This window comes from Thermobia domestica, chromosome 15, assembly GCF_964235325.1.
Source record: "Thermobia domestica chromosome 15, izTheDome1.hap1.1, whole genome shotgun sequence".
Taxonomy (NCBI): Eukaryota; Metazoa; Arthropoda; class Insecta; order Zygentoma; family Lepismatidae; genus Thermobia; species Thermobia domestica.
This window is the reverse complement of record NC_137468.1, coordinates 190534789-190554629: the sequence shown is the minus strand read 5'-3', so window position 1 is coordinate 190554629 and position 19841 is coordinate 190534789. Positions and strand designations below refer to the sequence as shown.

Genomic DNA, 19841 nt, shown 5'->3' with positions numbered 1-19841 from the left:
TATCTTTTATAGTTCAGCCGTTACGTTGGTTTTGGTCGTCTTCTACGGTGGTGAAACGGGCACCTTTGAGGTCAATTTTTCCTTAAAGCATTGTTACCGTAAATTCTATTAAGGCTATCAAAGTCTCTGTCAATTTTTCCTTAAAGCATTGTTACCGTAAATTCTTTTAAGGCTATCAAAGCCTCTGTCAATTTTTCCTTAAAGTATTGTCACCGTAAATTCTTTTAACGCTATCAAAATCTCTGTCAATTTTTCCTTAAAGCATTGTTACCGTAAATTCTTTTAAGGCTGTCAAAGTCTCTGTCAATTTTTCCTTAAAGCATTGTTACCGTAAATTCTATTAAGGTTATCAAAGTCTCTGTCAATTTTTCCTTAAAGCATTGTTACCGTAAATTCTTTTAAGGCTATCAAAGTCTCTGAAGCAGATTTTCCCCCATTTGCACATGAACTTGATGTTTGAACGTTGCTTGAACTGTGCTGATTACCACGCACTCTTCTTTTCATCTACACTACTCGTATACTGCCTGTTATGACGTGTTCACACCTGTCAAATTCATAAGTAGACAACTTAAGAACTGTGCTGTACAAGAGTCACTGTGTTTGCATCACAAATGCCAAAGCCACAAATACATTCTGCCCTTGTAATCTTATTCGATCTTTTAAAAATGAAATCTTTTAGATTTAAGTCTCACGGTTATGACCTCTGAATTAATGAAGGTGGAGGGTTAATGGAAGTGAGTGATTATGAAAGAATTGATGGAACAAAGATGTGGAAGGAAATAAAAAAAACTTATATGGCATAGGATTGAACCAGCAACAGCTTGTACCAAAAGTGAGCGCTATACAACTTTCCTTTTTTTATATATATACGAGCTATATCTCTTTTTCAACTTTTCAGGATTACTAGGCTCAACAAGAACTTGAACACAGAAATATGAAAGTTAACTTTCCAAAGGCTCTCTCACCGAGAATCGAACCCGGACCATTTAGCCACTATGCCTCCTTATTTTACTTGTAGTTGTTACAAATTTTGCAAGATTGAAAATACAGGGTGTATCAAAAAGGACTTTACAACTTTGAAAATTCATATTTATTTATTTATTTATTTAGCTTAAAGACATATTATTTTGTGCGAAAATACATCGTTTTTTGAACGTTATATCTAAAGAGGTTCAATCTACTTTCTGTTGCTGATGCACCACACATCCCATGTGAAATTTCACTTGCTCTACAACGTCTTCAGACGTACGGGGACGAACTGAAGATTTGTTGTGTCTTACCGAACATACAGTTTCAATAAAATACTTATGCCACTGATAAATAGTAGGTCTACTGGAAGGATCTTTACCATACCTTGCACGAAAATTATGTTGCACAGTTGTCACAGACTTGGATCCCTCAAACCAAAACACACAGCTAGCATGCTCGGGACCGGTAGAGGCAGCCATCTTTGCTGCAACTGCCGCTAGCGCTTGCAGTGGCTTCTATCTGAACTAGTGTACTACGTGAACCAAAATTTGATGTATTTTGCTACAAAATGACACCAAAACTATGTCTATAAGATAAACGAAGAAATCAATATGAGTTTTCAAAGTCCTGTCTAATACGCTCTGTATATACCTATTTTTTGTTCTATATGATTATTTTTTCTTTATTTTACAGTAGCATTTCGTGCCATACTATAAAACAATTTAACGTGAAAAATGTATTACTTTTGGATTTATGTTCAATATTATTATTTAGGTTGTCATTAGAATGAACTATATAATTTTCGTACTTTTCTTTTATTTCAGTTACAACTACACCTGAGCCTCCTGTTTGTGAAGAATCTGGGTGGACGGAATGGTTGAATTCACACACGCCTGCTCCTGGAAACTGGGTAACTACTATATTTTCAAATGTAATATATATCCATTCAAAAGTACCAGGGCCGTTCGGAAAGTAATCTTCGATTGGTTAAATAAGAAACACCAAAGTAAATAAGAAGAATTTCTTATATATGCATCTGATACTTCTTTGCCCTATTTTTCAACATAGTTTCCATAAACATTCAAGCATTTATCATATCTCTGCACTAGTTTAAAAACTCCATCAGCAGAAAAATCTCCCACCTGTGCCTCGAGCCAATCCGTGACCGTATCTTTCAGCTCATCATTATCATCGCGCATAGTACTTCCTGTAGCTTAACCTCTGTGTCACTACGTCATATAACACAGTTCTGGAAATTTGTGGAAATTCATGGGAAAGCTCTGAGATTGTGAAACGTCGATTCTCACTAACTTTTCCATCAATTTTCTGAACGAGTTCATCAATGACCACTAATGGCCTGCCACTCCTCTCTTCGTCATGAATGTTTATTCACACTTGGTCCATACACGGTACAAAGTTCCCGATGAATGGCTGCTGCCGAACATTTTTTTTTCTTTCGTGAGAAAAGTATAACAGCTCGCACCTCGCACTTGGCGGGGTTTTCTGTTGCAGCACACATTTTCAGATGCTACAAAAGTGGATCTAATGATCAAACAACCATCACTCTACCACGGCTAAATGCAGACTGATCTACCGCGCAAGTCTGTCCACAGATGATAGCGCTGTTCCCACTACTTCCCGCACAATGACTAATCGTAAGTTACTTTCCGAACGCGCCTCGTAAATAAATAAAACGACTCCTTTTGGGAGATTCATATTGGATTTACATGGACGTTTTCAATTTACATAGCAATTAGTTATTTCTCTTTTACGATTGGTATTGCAATCATCTGGTGTGCCGAACAATAAGCACTGTAACGCACTGTTTTGCTAAGTTAAAAATTATGACCGTGATTAATCTGTATTTTTATATTGTAGGCCTATTGATGTACGCGAAACAGAACGTTTTCATAATGGTTTATATATATATAAAATATACATGCATATAATACTAGATCGTGTAAACAAATTGGTAAACCATATTCTAGACCAGAGATGGTCATTTTTCCTAACCCTCCCTCACCCTCACCCTCAATTGACGCCCCTCACCCTCATCCTCCATCACACTCACCCTGCATTGACGCCCTCCTCTCACACTCACCCTCCATTACTTTATCGCCCTCACCCTCCAACGCCCTCACCCTCAACTACTAAAATGAGGGTGAGGTGAGGGTGAGGGCGGCGCTCATGAGGGCAAAGTGAGGGAGGATGACCATCTCTGTTCTAGAGCATCTAAAACGAAAGAAAGGTATACACGATGTTACAAAGAAAGTTGTCACAATGTTTTGGGAATAGGCTTCTCACATCAAAATGAGAAAAAAAAAAAAAAAAGTACATATGGATCTGTGGTCGGAAGTGTATAGTTTCGTAGTTATATGGTGCCCAAAACGTGAAAAAATGAACTTTAAAGGTTCATAGTTCCACCACTATAGGACCGATCGCAGGCGGGTCGAGACATCACTGAGGAACTGGTATGTGAACTATCCAAATATCCATCTTTCAGAACCTCCGGTACTTGCACACTCATTCTTAGAGAGGCTGTTTGTGAGTATTTGATCACTCTTCATCTACCTCTCTAAAAATTGGTGTTCAAGTATGGAGCACTCTTAAACTGAGGAACTGGTATGTGAACTATCCAAATATACGTGTGGTGTCTTGAATCGAGTACGATAGATCCCATAGTAGTGGAAATATGAACTTTTAAAGTTCGCTTGTTACACGTTCTCGACACCCTATAACTCCGAAATTATGCATTTCCGAGCACAGGTTCATATGGACTTTTTTTTTCTTATTTTGATGTAAGGAATCTGTTCACGAAATATTGTGACACATTTTCGTAAAACTCTCTGTAGTAAATGTATCCTACCAATGTTAAATAGAAACGATATTTTAGCAATGTCGAGAAGAAGATACCTACGCTATAGTTGTCTGAGATATAAAATCCTTAAAAATCAATCCCCACAATATTTATATTGTAAATTTACAAAAAGGTCACAAATTCACTCTCACGTTACGCGTAATAGTGAGAAATTCAATGTACAAAGACTTAAACTGAAGATAGTGCAAGGATCATTTTCTAGAGCAGGTCCGAGAGTATGGAATGCGATACCAAAAGCTCTCACGGAAATAAAGTCATTTAATTCATTTCGAAATTCATTAAAATCACATTTGATGAAATCCCAGCGACTGGCCCTTGGCACTTACGACATGTACAGTTTTATGTAACAACTTGGCTAAATCCAACAACATCGATACTTTTTATTGCATATGTCACTTATTTTCTGATTTATTCTTTTACTTGTATTTTTTTTAGTTTTTTCTGTTCCTTTTGATGTGTAATGTTTAATATTGTATTCTTTTGACAAGGGTTAGGTGGTAGAGCAGCCATGGCTGAACCTCGCCCGCTTCGATAAAGACATTTTCATTTCATTTCATTTTATTTCACCAATCTACATGCATCATTTGCCTAAGGGCAAATTTAAAACCAAAAGGAATGGACTAGTGGCAATATGTTTTTACAATGTTAATAAATTCATTGAATCTCAAACCTTATGTACCCATTAGTCCTACCAGAATGTAAATTTAATTTTATCAAGTACATATAAAGTATGATACTGCAGTATATAGGGATTCATAAGCCATATATGTATCTTTCAATGACGTTGTGTATTGCCTAGTTATAGGGTTCACGGCAATAAGAATATTCTATTCTATTCTATTCTGTTATTTGCCAACTATGTAAATTTTTGGTTTTCAAAGATTTCCGAATAGTCTCCTATTTAAATATTCGAACAAACAAAATAACGATTCGATCAATTTGACCGCTTAAAGAAGCAATTATTGGAGAACGAACAATTGTCTAAAATTTGTTTTTAATATTCGGTGTACTTTGTTAACACATTAGGCTCTCAAAGATAAATCACAAGAATATTTCATGTTTTCTTAACTTAACAATACATTCAATTATTTAAAATTAAATTGATACCAGTTCATTATCACGTATCATTGAACCTATTGATTTTGAATGATGTGATCTTCAACTTATTTAAATGTACACAATACACATGTCCAAAAGTGTCGTTTAATTTTAAATTTTTAATGAAATTTCATAGACTACTCCTCGGAATGGATTTACAGTTACCAGTCTGGTGTGTTCTTTCACTATAGATATATTAATTCACTCGCTCACTCATTGTATGGCCTATGGAACCCGGAGGTTCAATGCCGCGTTCACAAAACCTCTCCATTGACTTCGTTCTTAGCCAACTGGATCCAGTTTCTACTTTGTATTCCTATTTCTGCAAGATCCATCTTAATATTGTCCTCCCATCTGCGCCTAGGTCTTCCTAATGGTCGCTTTCCGATTGGACTTTTAGTTAAGGTTTTGAAAGCGTTCCTACTTTCTTCCATTCTGGCTACATGACCTGCCGATCTGAGCCTCCTAGATTTGATGATCCTAACAGGGTCCGAATACTCGTCTCAGGATCTTGTTCTCAAATACTTTCAGTCTATGTTCTTCCCTCAGTGTAAGCGACCATATCTTGCAACCATATAGAACAACAGGCATGAGTATCGTTTTATGTATTTTAAGTTTCAAATTCTTGGACAGAATTCGCGACGACAAAAGATTTTGAACTGAATAATAATACGAATTCTCTGCTTTTAGTCGACATTTAATTTCTTCGTGAATATGGTTTTCATCTGTTAATATTGATCCTAAATTTTTGAATGTATCTACTTTATCAAAAGTATTATTTGATATTTTAACGCATCTATAATTTGCTGTATTACGATCCCGACAAACTTCCATGTATTTAGTTTTCTTTGCTTTTACTTCTAAACTCATGTTCCTGTAAGCGTTTAATAAGATCTCTGCATTTCTTTCTATTGTTCTCCTATCATCCCCTATCATCATCAGCGTACGCCATAATCTGGTGAATACCATTCAACTCTAGACTTTGGTTGCTATCTTTGATCTTCCTTATTAAAAATTCAGTTCTGTTAAAATTATTATATTAAGTAATTATTCGTACAATTCAGCCGAATAAAGGAATAATTATTCCAATCATCAAAAAATTAATTGAATTACTATTAGAACAAACGAACAAATGTTGAAATAAAAGAATAACTTATCAAATAATTGGTCACTTAACGAATATGAAAATTATTGAAAACATTGCAAACATTCATTATTGAGATAATTTTAACAGTACAATCCAGTAATAAACCTGTATTATCTATAAAATTTAAACATGTTAAACAAAATACAATAATAATTTATTATATTGTGTAGCTCCAATTCAAACGAAAAGGACTAATATATTTCTTTCTTGTTACAGGACGAGATGGAAAATTACGAATCCCTTCAAGATAAAATAAGATGCGAAAAATCAAAAATCAGCAGAATTCAGTGTCGTTTGTCTGGAAAGAATATTCCGTTTAATGAAGCTGGACAAAGAGGAATTATGTGTGATTTAAATAGAGGACTTCTGTGCAACGACCACTTGCAAACACCTAATCGTATGTATATGCATAATATTACCTTGCTATTTTACAAAATTATATAGGGTTATCCAAAATTCCTGTTACACCCTCTATATATTTGGGTCATTCTCACTTAATTTCGGCAGGAAATGCAAGAAAAAAGTCAGAAATGACTTTCAATAAATATCAAAAAGAAAATTTATGTTATGATCCTTAGAACTTCTTAGTAAATATTCCAAATTTTGGCTTACACTTTTCATCTCCATTAAAAAAAAAAAAAAAAAGTTTTCTAGAAAGTTGTCAATTCATGTCACTTAACGGGACGTTACCGTATGCGCTTCTTCACTAAAGCGAGTTATTTTGTTCTTGTGAAAGTGGTTGTTTTCCAAAACTAGACAAGATATACATTATGGCATGAAACAAATATTTCTTAACGGTTTTTATTGAAGGAAATTTGCTACAATGTACGAAAGTAACATATGTGACAAGCTAGTAACATATGTGGCATGTATGTACAATTACTATATTAAAGTTAATATTTTAGTAGAAGAAAGAGAGGCATTTTCGTAGCACTTTCGTAGCATTTCCCCCAGCATTTGTGGCCCGATTCCATCGCCGTGGTGTGTTAAAGCGAAAGATTTTGCGCCAAATATCCATGCTCTTTGTTTTGTGTGGGAAATTGAATTGTAGTAAAGAAAAATGACTTGGAATAGGGATGCTCTTTGCCCACATACTTCTTTGTGGTTTTCGGTTTTTATTTTTTAATAACCGGCGAGAACTGTTGTTACAACCACTACATCTTTAGCTACCTCACGTTTTAGCTTTGGGCTTTTCCCCAGTGATTTGTTTGCTACGTCACGACAAAATGCTTATCAAAATGCTACCGTCTAAAAGCACCATATACTCTTGACGCCATAGAATATTACAAGAGATTTTTGGCAACACATGTGCTACGAGAAATGCTACGATAAATGCTTCCGTCTAAAACTAGCCTAAGTATAAGAAGCATAAGTACTGGTATGTGAGATTATTCGAATTTCCTTAAACTATCATTAGGTTTTAATAACTAGCACATTCTTATAGTGATTATAACATAGCATATTCTTTCATATTATGAATTAACCAAACGGCTAACCCGAGTATAAGAGCTTCGCTCGCTCAGCTCAATTAAATTTCTGATTGCTTTTAGACTGTTACGATTACGAAGTAAGATTTTACTGTGAATGCGAAGAGACTACAACAACAACTACAGTCACGCCGGCATGGACCACCCCAGTATGTGATCCAGAGCATCCGAACAGTGAAGACAAGGAGGATTGCCATGCTTTCTATCATTGCACTTTCACCCAAAATGGCTACGAGCTTGTCAAGAAAAGTTGCGGCCCTGTCATGTTCTATAATCCTGAGAGACAAGTCTGTGATTGGCCATACAATGTAGTCAAGACAAGACCAGAATGCGAAGGTGAGTTATGCAGAGTTTTTATATTCCTTAAGTTTTCTTAAGAGGTGTGGGAATTCGGCAAAGCTATCAGATTTGTACAAATTTATGAATTTTCTTTAAAATAAATAAATAAACAAATAATAATTCCACTGCTATAACAATGGTATAAAGAAATACAACGTATCCTTTAATAGATCGTATTCATCCAGGGCTCTCTCATACTGTTGTCATATTTTAAAAACCAATATCCCTAGCCCTCACATTTTTATAGTATTTCATACTATAGCACTTGCTGTAAGACATAATTTAATCCTTGTTATGTAAGTTTCAGAGTCGGTCTGTGAGTTAGTATATCATTATAATAGAATATTATGGTGTATATTACTTTCTTCCGTAACATAAAAGTATAAATATGTCATGCTCATTCTATAGGAGAGCTTGTCTCAGTACCGTACACCTAAGCACTTTTCTATTTGCTTAAAAACCAATCAACAAATCGATACAAGAAAACACGCTAACAGTAATCACAGCAGTGATAATAATATATTATAACAAGAACATTTTTATTATAAGATTTAAACATGAATTTTTTGATTTTCTAAAAGGCTCAAAAGGGCGTTGGTCATAAAACTGTTCCCAGTACCGGGTAAATTGCTATAAATACCAAACCGAGGAGTGGTTGTGAATATGCAAGCAAATGTTATGTCGTACTTGTCAAATACAATTTATTTGCTATGTTAAATAAATATTACATTATCCAGTTCTTACAATGTTAGCTGACAGGATGAGTGAGCTATATTAGTACTTTCAGTTTAAATTGGCCTGCAGCTCTCCGAACACTACAGTTTCTCGCGAATAGACTATCCACAACTTTCTTCATCCCATTTCCCTTTCTTATGTATAGTCATCCTTGTACCAAGTCCCTAAAAACCCAATTCCATCCTAAATATCTTCTTAACTAAGACTAATTATGTAATTTCTTCTGCCGGTACTGGAAACATACGGAGTGTCCGGTATTGGGACCACACGATCTATTAGAAGAAACTATTACCAACTAAAGACTTTGGAAATTTTAGTTAATGCTTCCACACTGTACGCTTCTTTAATTATTAAGAAATATTATGAAAGTAAAATAAATGTACTTCACTTACCTGAAGAGGGTGAAAATCTTCTGTAAAAGTTATATGCGTAATGCAGGACAGCAGCGAGAATATTTTTTTAGCGATTTACTTGAAACTGGAGCGCACAACAAACAAGTGGCGCCAAACACTTAACCCTGTTGATAAATGCTACAGATACACGTAGAATAACCACTGCTCTCTAGTACCAGAATTCTAAAAGTACTACTGCCCGTCACTGGGAACAGTTTTACCCTTACAAACCTTATATAGAATCGAAATATATAAAAGAGCAAGACTAAAGAAACAAATATAGAAAGCATGAAAAAGTCAGAAATCGCAAGCACATGTAAAAATATATCATATATTCAAATTTTATAGGAAAGATCCACTTTTTCATCATTTAAGGAATAATCATTCCATTTTGATAGAATTTTTCCTGTTAAGTCATAACATTACCCTTTGTGGTTGATTTGGAAACAAGTATTTTCGTAGATTTGTGACTATTCAAATTACGACTGGTCTAGAGAAGTCTACATATATTAAATTTCTTACTGTGTATTGTAACGTTTAAAAACAATGAACAGGAAATACTAGTATGGATTTAATCCACAAATATCAAAATATCCTAATGAAATAGAGAAACATTGGTACTAGTGGTTGACATTAAAAAATCCGGCAACTTTTTTCCTGAAGTGTTGCGAAATTTTGAAAATGCAGAATTTTGGACTGTTATATATATACTGATATATTTGACAGATAATAATTCCCTATACAAACCTTGAAAGAAAGAAAATTACACACTTAATGAAAAACAAATTAATGTTGACCAACTAAATAGAACATTTCTATGGAATTTTTAGTTTAATTGAATCAAATAGTTCTACTAACTAACTAACTAATTCTATGGCCTATGGAACCCGGAGGTTCAATGTTGCATTCACAAAAGCTCTCCACTGATTTCTATCCTTAGAAAAATGGATCCTGTTTCTACTTTGTACTCCTATTTCTGCGAGATCCATCTTAATATTGTCCTCGTATCTGCGCCTAGGTCTTCCTAATAGTCGTTTGTCGATTGAACTTCCAGTTAAGACTTCGAAAACGTTCCTTATTTCTTCCATTCTAGCTACATGACCTCCCAATCTGATCCTCCTAGACTTGATGACCCTAACAATGTTTGGTAAACCGTATAAATTACGTAGTTCCTCGTTATGAAGTTTCCGCCATTCTCCATACCCGTTTCACTTTGCTCCGAATATTCATCTCAGGATGAAAATAGTTCTACAGAATTTTAATTAAATTAAATAAAGTAGTCCGTCAGAACTGCAGCGCCATCAAAACGTGAACGGCGCCTCCAGAAAACAGTAACGTGCGAATATGGTAAATTTAAAAATGCGGTCTAAAATCCATGCTGGAAATCTGAAGGAACCAGATTTTTGAATGTCAACCTGTATGAGAAATTTATATATATATATATATATATATATATATATATATATATATATATATATATATATATATATATATATATATATATATATATAAAAGGACAAAACGAAAGAAAAACTAAACGTAGATCTTGTGCTAGAAGTTTAGAAAATGATGTATCTCTTTCTACAAATAAATTATTGATTGTGGATAAATTCTTAAAGGATAATCGAAATAATGAGTGATCATCAATATAAGCATCAGAGCAGTGAAAAGACCGAGGTTTCGAGTGATTTGTTCATTGCTAACAAGAAATAATCATCCAAAATAGTTAAAAATAACATAGTGTGCAACTGGGAAATATATACTTAAGAGCCTGACATACTAAAAATAATACAAATTTACTGTACCATTTTTCTTTTGCTTGTTTTTCATAAATGAAAGGAAATAATGAAATGTATCTTACCACAATCATAGATAATGTTATTCTATAACAGAAAATATGACCCTCACGAATTTCAGTGTTGCCATCCATAGAAATTACAGTGTTGCCAGAATACCATTTTCCTCAAAATCTAAGTTAAAACAGCGACTAGAGGAATGAACTCAACTGCATTTGATTACGTATCATGTTGTTTTGAAATCCTGTGAACTACATTTTAAATAATACTTGTATTTAGGTTGTAGTAGATAAATATGATTTTCTCTTCACTAGCAAGACTTATCTTATTAGTATTACGGAAAAACGATCTTACATTTCTACCTTCATTTGTTCCATGAAGTATTCCTACATTTTGCTTTGGATAAGTGGTAACCCTACTCACCAGAGTAAATGGAAGCTATCCGAGTAATAACGAACGTTGAAATAGGAGATTAGCCAACGAAACAGCGGAGTCTGTAAGAGCTTTCGCAACAAAACGCAAGTAATGAAACAAGTATTTATAATAGCTAGTCAACTATAGCAAAATACTATAAACCACAAAATTTTCAATGCGTTGACGCAAACCGCTATGGAAAGAAGCTCAAGTTGTGCGAGACAAGTCTCAGAGACCTCCAAAATGCCTCGTCATTACTCGTATAATTTCCCTTTACTCTTCGCTCGTGCCCAAGAAACCGTTTCTCTATAGGTAACTGATGTTACCTGGCAGCCCGTTTGTACGTCGTGGGTGGAGCAAACGGGAATGCGTTGATACAATTCTTGCTGTAGTAGCTAGAGAGTGGTTTCTGCTGCGTTGTCATATCGAAGACCTCTTAAGCTAGCGAGACAGACTGCGTGCAAAGAAGTTGGTGGATCTTTCCAAATACATAAAGCTGTCAGAAACTTGTATCATTGAAAGATATTAAAGTATAAAATTATCAATATAATTTAGTTTATATTGTAATAACTTCCTTTTGTAATATTCTAGACCTACCGCCGGTAGGCTCGGTAGCCCACAAAATACGTTACTGTTTGTTATGAGAATTTCAGATTACAGGCAGAAATTATAAGTTGTAATTCAGCATACGGGTTTCCAAAATATTATATTGTCTCCCACTGTATTAAACATACTCCTTGCCCATAGCATTTAGCATGTTAACGTTTCGTTTGTACATTTTTTGTTTTATTTCAGAGACAACAACAACAACGACGACGACAGTGGCGCCAACAGTAGAGCCTGAGTGCGTGGATGGTTGGAGTGAGTGGTATAACACTTCCCACCCGACTAATAGTGAAGAGAGTGGAGACCATGAAATTTTTAAAGAAATGGAGACGGAAGGAATTATAATTTGCCCAGGAGGCAAGAAGCAAGAGATTGAATGCGCTTATTATAAAACGTACGTTATTTTTATTTTGGAAATGCTAGTTTTTTTTAAAGTTTAAAGGTTCCAGTATACTAATTTGTTATTGCTGGAAGGAAGAGTTCTATTTTTAGAGTTAGACGATAAATTATTCTTACCTTAATCTATCCTAGTAAAAATGAATGTAATATTGTTTCTGATTGCATTACGGCCAAATGGCTGAACCGACTGACATGAATTTTTAAACAAAGTTAGAATCTACTCTGCACTGGGTTTTTATAATGTCTTTCATTAAAACGCGTATAGTAGGGGTTAGATTAAGTCCAAAACTTTGCAAAAGACAAGACAAAACAAAAAAAAAAAAAAAAGTCACAACAATGGTTTATTAGTTATTATATTAGCTGAATCTGCGCTTTCTACACAGTGCATCATTCACATATGAGCATGAATCTCCTTGTCATTCCTCACAACATCTGTATATGTCCCTTTACAGACACAAGTGAAGGACGTCTTGATAAAAATCGGCATGGGGTACTATAAAGGGGAGATTTTTTCAATATCTCGCACCTTTTGCAAGATTTGAGCCTACTTCCGGTTGGAGCTTCTAATTCATGTATTATCAGTGTTTTCTTACTGATACTATCTCCGTACACAAATATGTAGTGTTGCAATGTATAACTCGCAGGATTTCATGTTTTACTTTTTCAAATTTCAATACTTCCAGTGTACCCCTAAAAAGTATAATAAACAATAGCCATTTTTTAAATATCTAATTTGAACTGAACAATCTAAACGAAATTTGGAATCGATCAGTGGAAACGGCATCTTTCTGGGCTAGTAGTTTCCGAGATGTCATTGTCAAAAAAAAAAAAAAAAAAAAAAAAAAATGGCCACGAACATATAAACTTTTCTTGATCAGAAACATTTAAACCTAGCATTTTACTATATAGATTATTAGGCGTTTTTTTATTGTTATACGTCATTTATATTGTTTCTTTCGTAAGCTTTCGATATAAATCACTCAATGCCAACGAGAAGATGAATAAAACTAGAAAGGAAAATCCAGTATGTTATGGCCAATGATAACCTTAGAACAACAGAAGAGGTTTGGAAGCGAGTGAATATATTTAGCACTTCGATTTAGCTGGATTCTCATCATTCCATTGGATTGAAATGGCATCCTAAGGAGTGCGGAGAAGCTTTAAAATATTTCCCATAAATCTTATTTCCCCAGTGCGTTTATCTAGTGTTCAATAATTTACAAATGAATACAACTTTGAAAACATTGACTGAAAGATATTTAAAAGTTATTGCGATTGAGAGTTAATGACATATTTAGGTTATTACATCTCTAAATATAGTTTATACTGTTCTCTTGCTAAAGTCCAGAAGGTATAATGTCGTTGACTTTCTGCGAAAAGTTGTAGTGATGTTTATGGGGAGTGGCCAGCTTGGTTACTTATGGCTCGTTCGTAGGGCGCAGTAGACGGTTGGTGGTGACTGGCTACCCTCTTACCACATCCCCAGTGACGAGCAGGTAAAAGCGCGGGAAGCCAACGATGTTATATCTTCTAGACTATAGTGTCCTAATATCTGCTACAAAATCTACATGTATGTCGCCGTTAGCTTCAAATGGTGGTTCCTTATTGTCTTTTCATATCTCAGATCACTTTGCCACCATCTCTTTACTTGTATTATGAATTACCAACCTTTGTACCGGTATTCAGTTGAAAATGTTGAACTATGCTCCTTCACTTTCACCTGTAATAACATTAACGAGATATGTAATAAATTACTTCATCGAAGAAATAAGGTGCTTTTCGTTTCCTTAAAATTGATTCTTCTTCTTCCTCTCCTCATCCATAGGTTCGTGAGCAACATGAACATTTTAAAACTTTTCTGTCTCTTGGGAAAGCTGTTTTATACTTTGATAAGGCCACTTCTTCATAACTGCATCTAGATATTCTATCCTTGGTCTTCCTCTTCCTGGTTTTCCTTCTGCCTTTCCCTTTATCAGCACAGTGATCCAATCGGAGTGCCGAAAGAGATGACCAAGCATGCTGTTTCTTCTTTTTTCCTATTATGTTCATGAACTGTCGTCCTTCATTAGCTTCCTTTAGTACGTCTTCATTCCTTTTCCTTTCGGTCCATCATATGCGCAGAATTCTGCGCCAACACCACATTTCAAATGCTTCCAGCTTGGATATTTCAGCTTTTCTCAATGTCCATGTCTCTGATCCGTAAAGCGCCACGCTCCATACCAGTGTCTTAATAAATCGTTTACGCACGTCCAACGACATATTTCTTGATGTTAGTAGTTCTCTTTTCCTATTCAATGCTTGTTTAGCTTGTGCTATTCTGGAACTTACTTCTTTTTCACTTCTTCCGTCTGAGGATATTAGACTTCCTAAATAGGGAAACGTCTTAACGTTTTCGATTTTCTCTTCCGCTAGCCATACGTTTGCCCCCTCCTGCTCTGCTCTTGTGCACTTTATCACCTTGGTTTTCTTATTTATTTTCATTTTGTATTTTTTTTCAGTTGGTAGTTCAAGTTTAAAAGTGCTTCCTGCTAATCCTTTTTGTTCTCCGTTATCAGTGCTGTAACATTAGCAAACCTTATTGTGCTGAAAAGCTGTCCATTTTCTTTTACGCCTTTCTTGCTTTTATCAAAGAATTTTTTCACGGTATGTCAGTTAAAATGTTCCACCATGCTCCGTCACTTTCACGTGTAATGACGAGATATGTCATAAATTGCTTCATTCCAAGAAACAAGGTGCTTTTTGTTTCCTTAAAATTGATTAAGAGTTTAAATTGTTATAAATAACTTTCAGTACGAAGTTAATTCCTGCCATCTTATACACAAATGCATACAGAAAAATTATGGTAGTTATGTTTCAAGTTATTAAGTAATTATTACTTTGAAATTAATAATTAGAAGATTGCTCGTTATTGTTAACATTGACGTGTTAAACAATTCATAACAGTAGTGAGGGCAGAACTTGACCTAACTTTTAGCCTCTGGTTCAGGGACCATGGTTCCTGCTCAGGGGGCACGAACCATGGCCTCTGAACTAGAGTAATGATATAAGGTAATAAGACCTCATCACAGAGAATAATATAGGTCAAAAACTCCGAAATTTATATTTGTATACCCATAAAAGGGAACGAGGTCTTATATGTCCCTCCTGAGAGGCATCAAGGTGATCCTATGTACCCCTGGGGCATTGACCCTGACCAGGGACCATGGGTCCTGAAGCAAGGACCTAGGATCCAAAAGTTAGGTCAAGTCCTGTTCTTACTACTATAACTGAATTCGGTTTGTAATTTTAATGACATTCCTTAATTATTTTTTAAATGTAATTAATAAATACTAAAGTAAAAAGTATGTTTTTCTTAAAGAGTACTTTTGAAATTACCTTTATATTTATTTTCGTTCCAGTGTGGTAGTTAATGGCAAAGAAGAACAAGTGTTGGCCCCGAGCTCTGATTTCGGACAGGATGTTCAGTGTAAAATATCAAAAGGCCTTGATTGCTACAACTCTTACATTGACTCGGGGAGATGCCCAGATTTTGCAGTCCGTGTTTTCTGTACTTGTGGTAAGAATAAACTATTTTTTGTTCTAAGTTATTTTTAAAGTTAAGGAAACAGTAGTTCTAAGTTTCGAAGTAAGTATCGTCAAGCTTTTTATTATTTGGGGGGGGGGATGGAGGAGTTAACGCTCTTTTTGAACACTGAATTGCATTTTAATCAGGACACGTATAGAAAAAATTCCAAACATCCGATACATTTTTTTTTAAAAAGCAATAAAACTTTTACTGACAGAAATTTTAATGGTATAGCCTTTGTTTAGACAATAATCTTAAAATTTTAAATCAATATTTAAAGGTTAAAAGAAAGAGACATATGTTTTTCTAATAAGTTGCATTTTTTCGTTTTTTTTTTTTAAAAAAAAGAAACATAATATCGGATATAAGAGTACCTAATATCGGACTGAGATTTAATGAGAAGGTTTTTAAGAGAAACAGAAGAAATTGATTTACTGTGTATTTTAATTATATCTATGAGATAAATCATATTGTACTGTACATGATGTAAACATGTATATTTACTTTAATCCTTTTAGGAGTTATGGTAACTTTTGTTACCATGGCGTGGTATCGTCTTTGACCGCTTGTTAAGGTTCTATAACAGATATTTAAGCCGGATTTTTTATTGGTCAAGTCAAGGATGGACCAAAGAACACCCCAGATGCGTTTTGGAACCGGATGGTCAAATTAACGTCGCCAAGTGGAAGTGGAGGGGTGTGATTTTTTTTTATTTTTCTTAAGCAAATTTTAAAAAATCACTTTTTTAGTTTTCAAGATATCAGATTGAAACCTTGCATACGGATTGTGTGTACCTTTGGGTATTTCTCAGATTTTTGAGATCCCTACGTGAAACCGGAGCTGGGCCCGAGGGACGTGAATGTTCCGAGGGTGTGATTTTTTCAGAAAAAAAATCCAGTTTTTCCCGATCTTTTCGGTTCAGATGTATGATACGGACATGTGAGTGATACTGTTGGAAAAGGCTTGTTACACTGAAGAAAATCACGTTTGATTCATGACTCTAGGTCAAATAGTAATGACGCAGTAAATTTTTATTATATATATATATATATATATATATGTATATATATCAGCGTTTCCCAACCGGTGTACCGGTGTGCCGCGAGGAATCGAAACAAAATTATTAATTTTATAGTAATCAAATTGCAAAACGTAGGGGGAAAATGTATATTTGTGTTTCACATTACCATGAACCTCTACTATGAATCTACAATTTTAAGTTTCATACCAGATTACTGTTCTGTATATTTCTAATGTTGAAAAAATTGGTTATCATTATTATGACCATTATTGCTTCTTTATTATTGCAGACTATTTCGTAACTTGAAAATTTAAAATATCCTTCAATCCTTTCGACAGATTACCTACACTTGTGTTTTAAAACTAAAAGAGATTTGTTTGTTCGTTCGTTATTTAGTGATCTTCCTTCTTAGTAAAAGGTTGGATACAGTGTTTAAAAAGAAAACATATTTTTAAAAACCTGAGTCCAATATTTCATGGCAATTGTTTTCTATTTTTAAATTAGAATGAAAAATAAGCATAACGATTTACCACGGGGAAAAACCAGTGATAGAACTTTCTTCTCTGTAAGAAGGAGATCAATAATCACAGAAAAATACCACTTTGTTTTATATTTACAAATAATAATATCTATAAATGTGCCGCGAGAATCCAAATAACACCCGTAGTGTGCCGCAAGTTGAAAAAGGTTGGGAAACGCTGATATATATATATATATAGATATAGATATAGATATATATAGTAATGGGCAGGGGGAATATTCCCGGTGGGAAGGAATTTAAAAATGGGAATATTCCCGGGTTTTTTCTGGCATATAAATTCCCGGGAAGGAATTTATTTCCATTTCTTTACTTTATCTTCCAAATTATAAGAACCATATGACTAATTACTTTATTTTAATATATTATGATTTACTTCTACGTTTTAAAAAATTTGGAGGTTAAAAAATTTAAAATTATTTGACGGTACTTTAAATAACTAATAATATGATTTTTTGGTTCAATTTCTATTTGCACGAAAAAGTAAGGTAATTGTTTAGTATTGGGGGCAAAACAAGCAAAAAGTAGGATGATTTACGGAAGAAATATGTTGACTGTGATGTTCAAGTAGTCAAGAAAGTGTCGAACACATTATTTTAGGGCAGTAGGGGTTTATATAAAACGGAAAGGTAAGTGGAAGTGATTTATGTAAGAAAAGAAAATGATTTGTTGGTAACGAAGATAGAAAACAACGTGCCATGCGGGGCTCTAACCCGCGTTCATTCGCTAACGCTCGCTCTGCAGTGCTGTCTGAATTTAATGTTGGTAACGTAATTTAACGTATGAAACCATAAAACAATCGCATCGGAATAGAATATGGCAAAAAAGTAGGTGCAAAAGCTGGCCTGCAATGCTAAAGAACAGCCAAAATTAGCAAAGTACTAATTTACAAATAATGAAAAGGAGCCATTTTGTAAAGTAATTTAGAATTATGTAGAAATAGAGATGAAGTACTATTAATAAACCCTGAACCACCGTTAGTAATAGACGTCGGTCTGTCTCCTCTCACTGACTCGAATTTCTGAAGAGGTACTCGGACTTCTTTTACATGTGAATTAACGTATGGAATTTCGAGAAATAGGTAGAATGAAAGGTCGTGTATGGCAATGTTACGTGCTAAAATATAAAGATAAGTAAGAATTTTGCAAATTTTGTGAACATAGATATGTATGTGCAAATGTTGATAAATTAGTGAGACATGTGTCTTCTAGCATTTACCTAATCTAATTGGTTTATAACATTTATAAATTTAATGTGTTTATAATATCAGTAATAGAGTCAAGTTGAGTAAATCTACTTACATATAAATTTAAACTCTTACTATATAATTTTTCACATATATTTAATTGATAGAACATATTGTAAATAAATAGACATTTATGCGTACTCTCTAAATATAATAAAGTGTTAATAAAGTAACATAGTACTGTTAAGAATATATAGATTTTAAAGAATCCTCTGTGGACAACAATAATAATATGCTGTGATGTAAAACTTAATTCAACTTTGAAATCATAATATAGTAATAGAATGCAATTTTCTTTCTGATTGTACATAAATTCCCATTTTGGGAATCTTCCCGGGAATATTCCCAGGGAATATTCCCGAAAAATATCTTCCCGGGAATTTACCCATCACTAGATATATAGCATAAATTTAGATTTCCAACAATTTTTTCCTCCCTTTGGTTTCAAATTCAAGATTGAAATTTTGCACATGTTTCAGGTACATAACAACGTATTATTTTGTTTTAAAAAACAGGTCCGTATGTGAACCCAGACCTGGACAGAGGGGCAAAGTGTTTTGGCGTAATTTTCCAAAAAATATTCCCTATTTTTACCGAATTTTCCGTTCAGGTGTACGATACGGACACGTGAGTGTTATCGTTGGAAATTGCTCGTTATATTAAAGAAAATGGCTTTTGAATCGTGACTCTAGGTCAAATAGTAATGACGCAGTACATTTTTGAAGTATATCTATCTATCTATTTATCTATCTATGGATCACCTTCAGACTTTCAAAAAATTCTCCTCACCTTAGTTTCCAACATACAAGATTGAAATTTTGCACACATATTGTGTAGATAAAAGCGTATTCTTAAAAAAATCAGATCCCTAAGTGAACTCAGACCCGGTCCAGCGGGGCGCAAATATTTCGAAAAATCTCCCGGTTTTACTCGATTTTCACGTTTCTGGTGTGTAATACGGACACGCGAGTGATACCGGTGGAAAGTATGGTCTATCCAAAAAAAAAAAAAAGTGAGGTGTGAACTATGATTCTACGATAAATAGTAAGGAAGCAGTAGCTGTTTCAGTTAAAGTCTAAAATGAAGCTCAAAAAGTGGAAATCCTAAAAGGGTTAATTAAATATTGTTCTATAGAACAATCAACTTTCTAAACATAGATTTATTTTTAACTAAACATTTTTCTACTCATCTACAGTAGGCCCTATCAAAAA

The 19841-nt window shown here is 34.3% G+C and overlaps 1 protein-coding gene across 1 annotated transcript in view; it reads left to right on the top strand.

Moving 5' to 3' along the window:
- Positions 1-19841, top strand: part of Hml (hemolectin) — a 403631-nt gene that overhangs the window by 120426 nt on the left and 263364 nt on the right. Inside the window, exons 35-39 of the mRNA XM_081740590.1 lie at positions 1794-1879; positions 6309-6489; positions 7643-7915; positions 12051-12255; positions 15659-15816. Of these exons, the coding sequence (XP_081596716.1) occupies positions 1794-1879; positions 6309-6489; positions 7643-7915; positions 12051-12255; positions 15659-15816 (903 nt within the window). The remainder of the gene's footprint in view (positions 1-1793; positions 1880-6308; positions 6490-7642; positions 7916-12050; positions 12256-15658; positions 15817-19841) is intronic.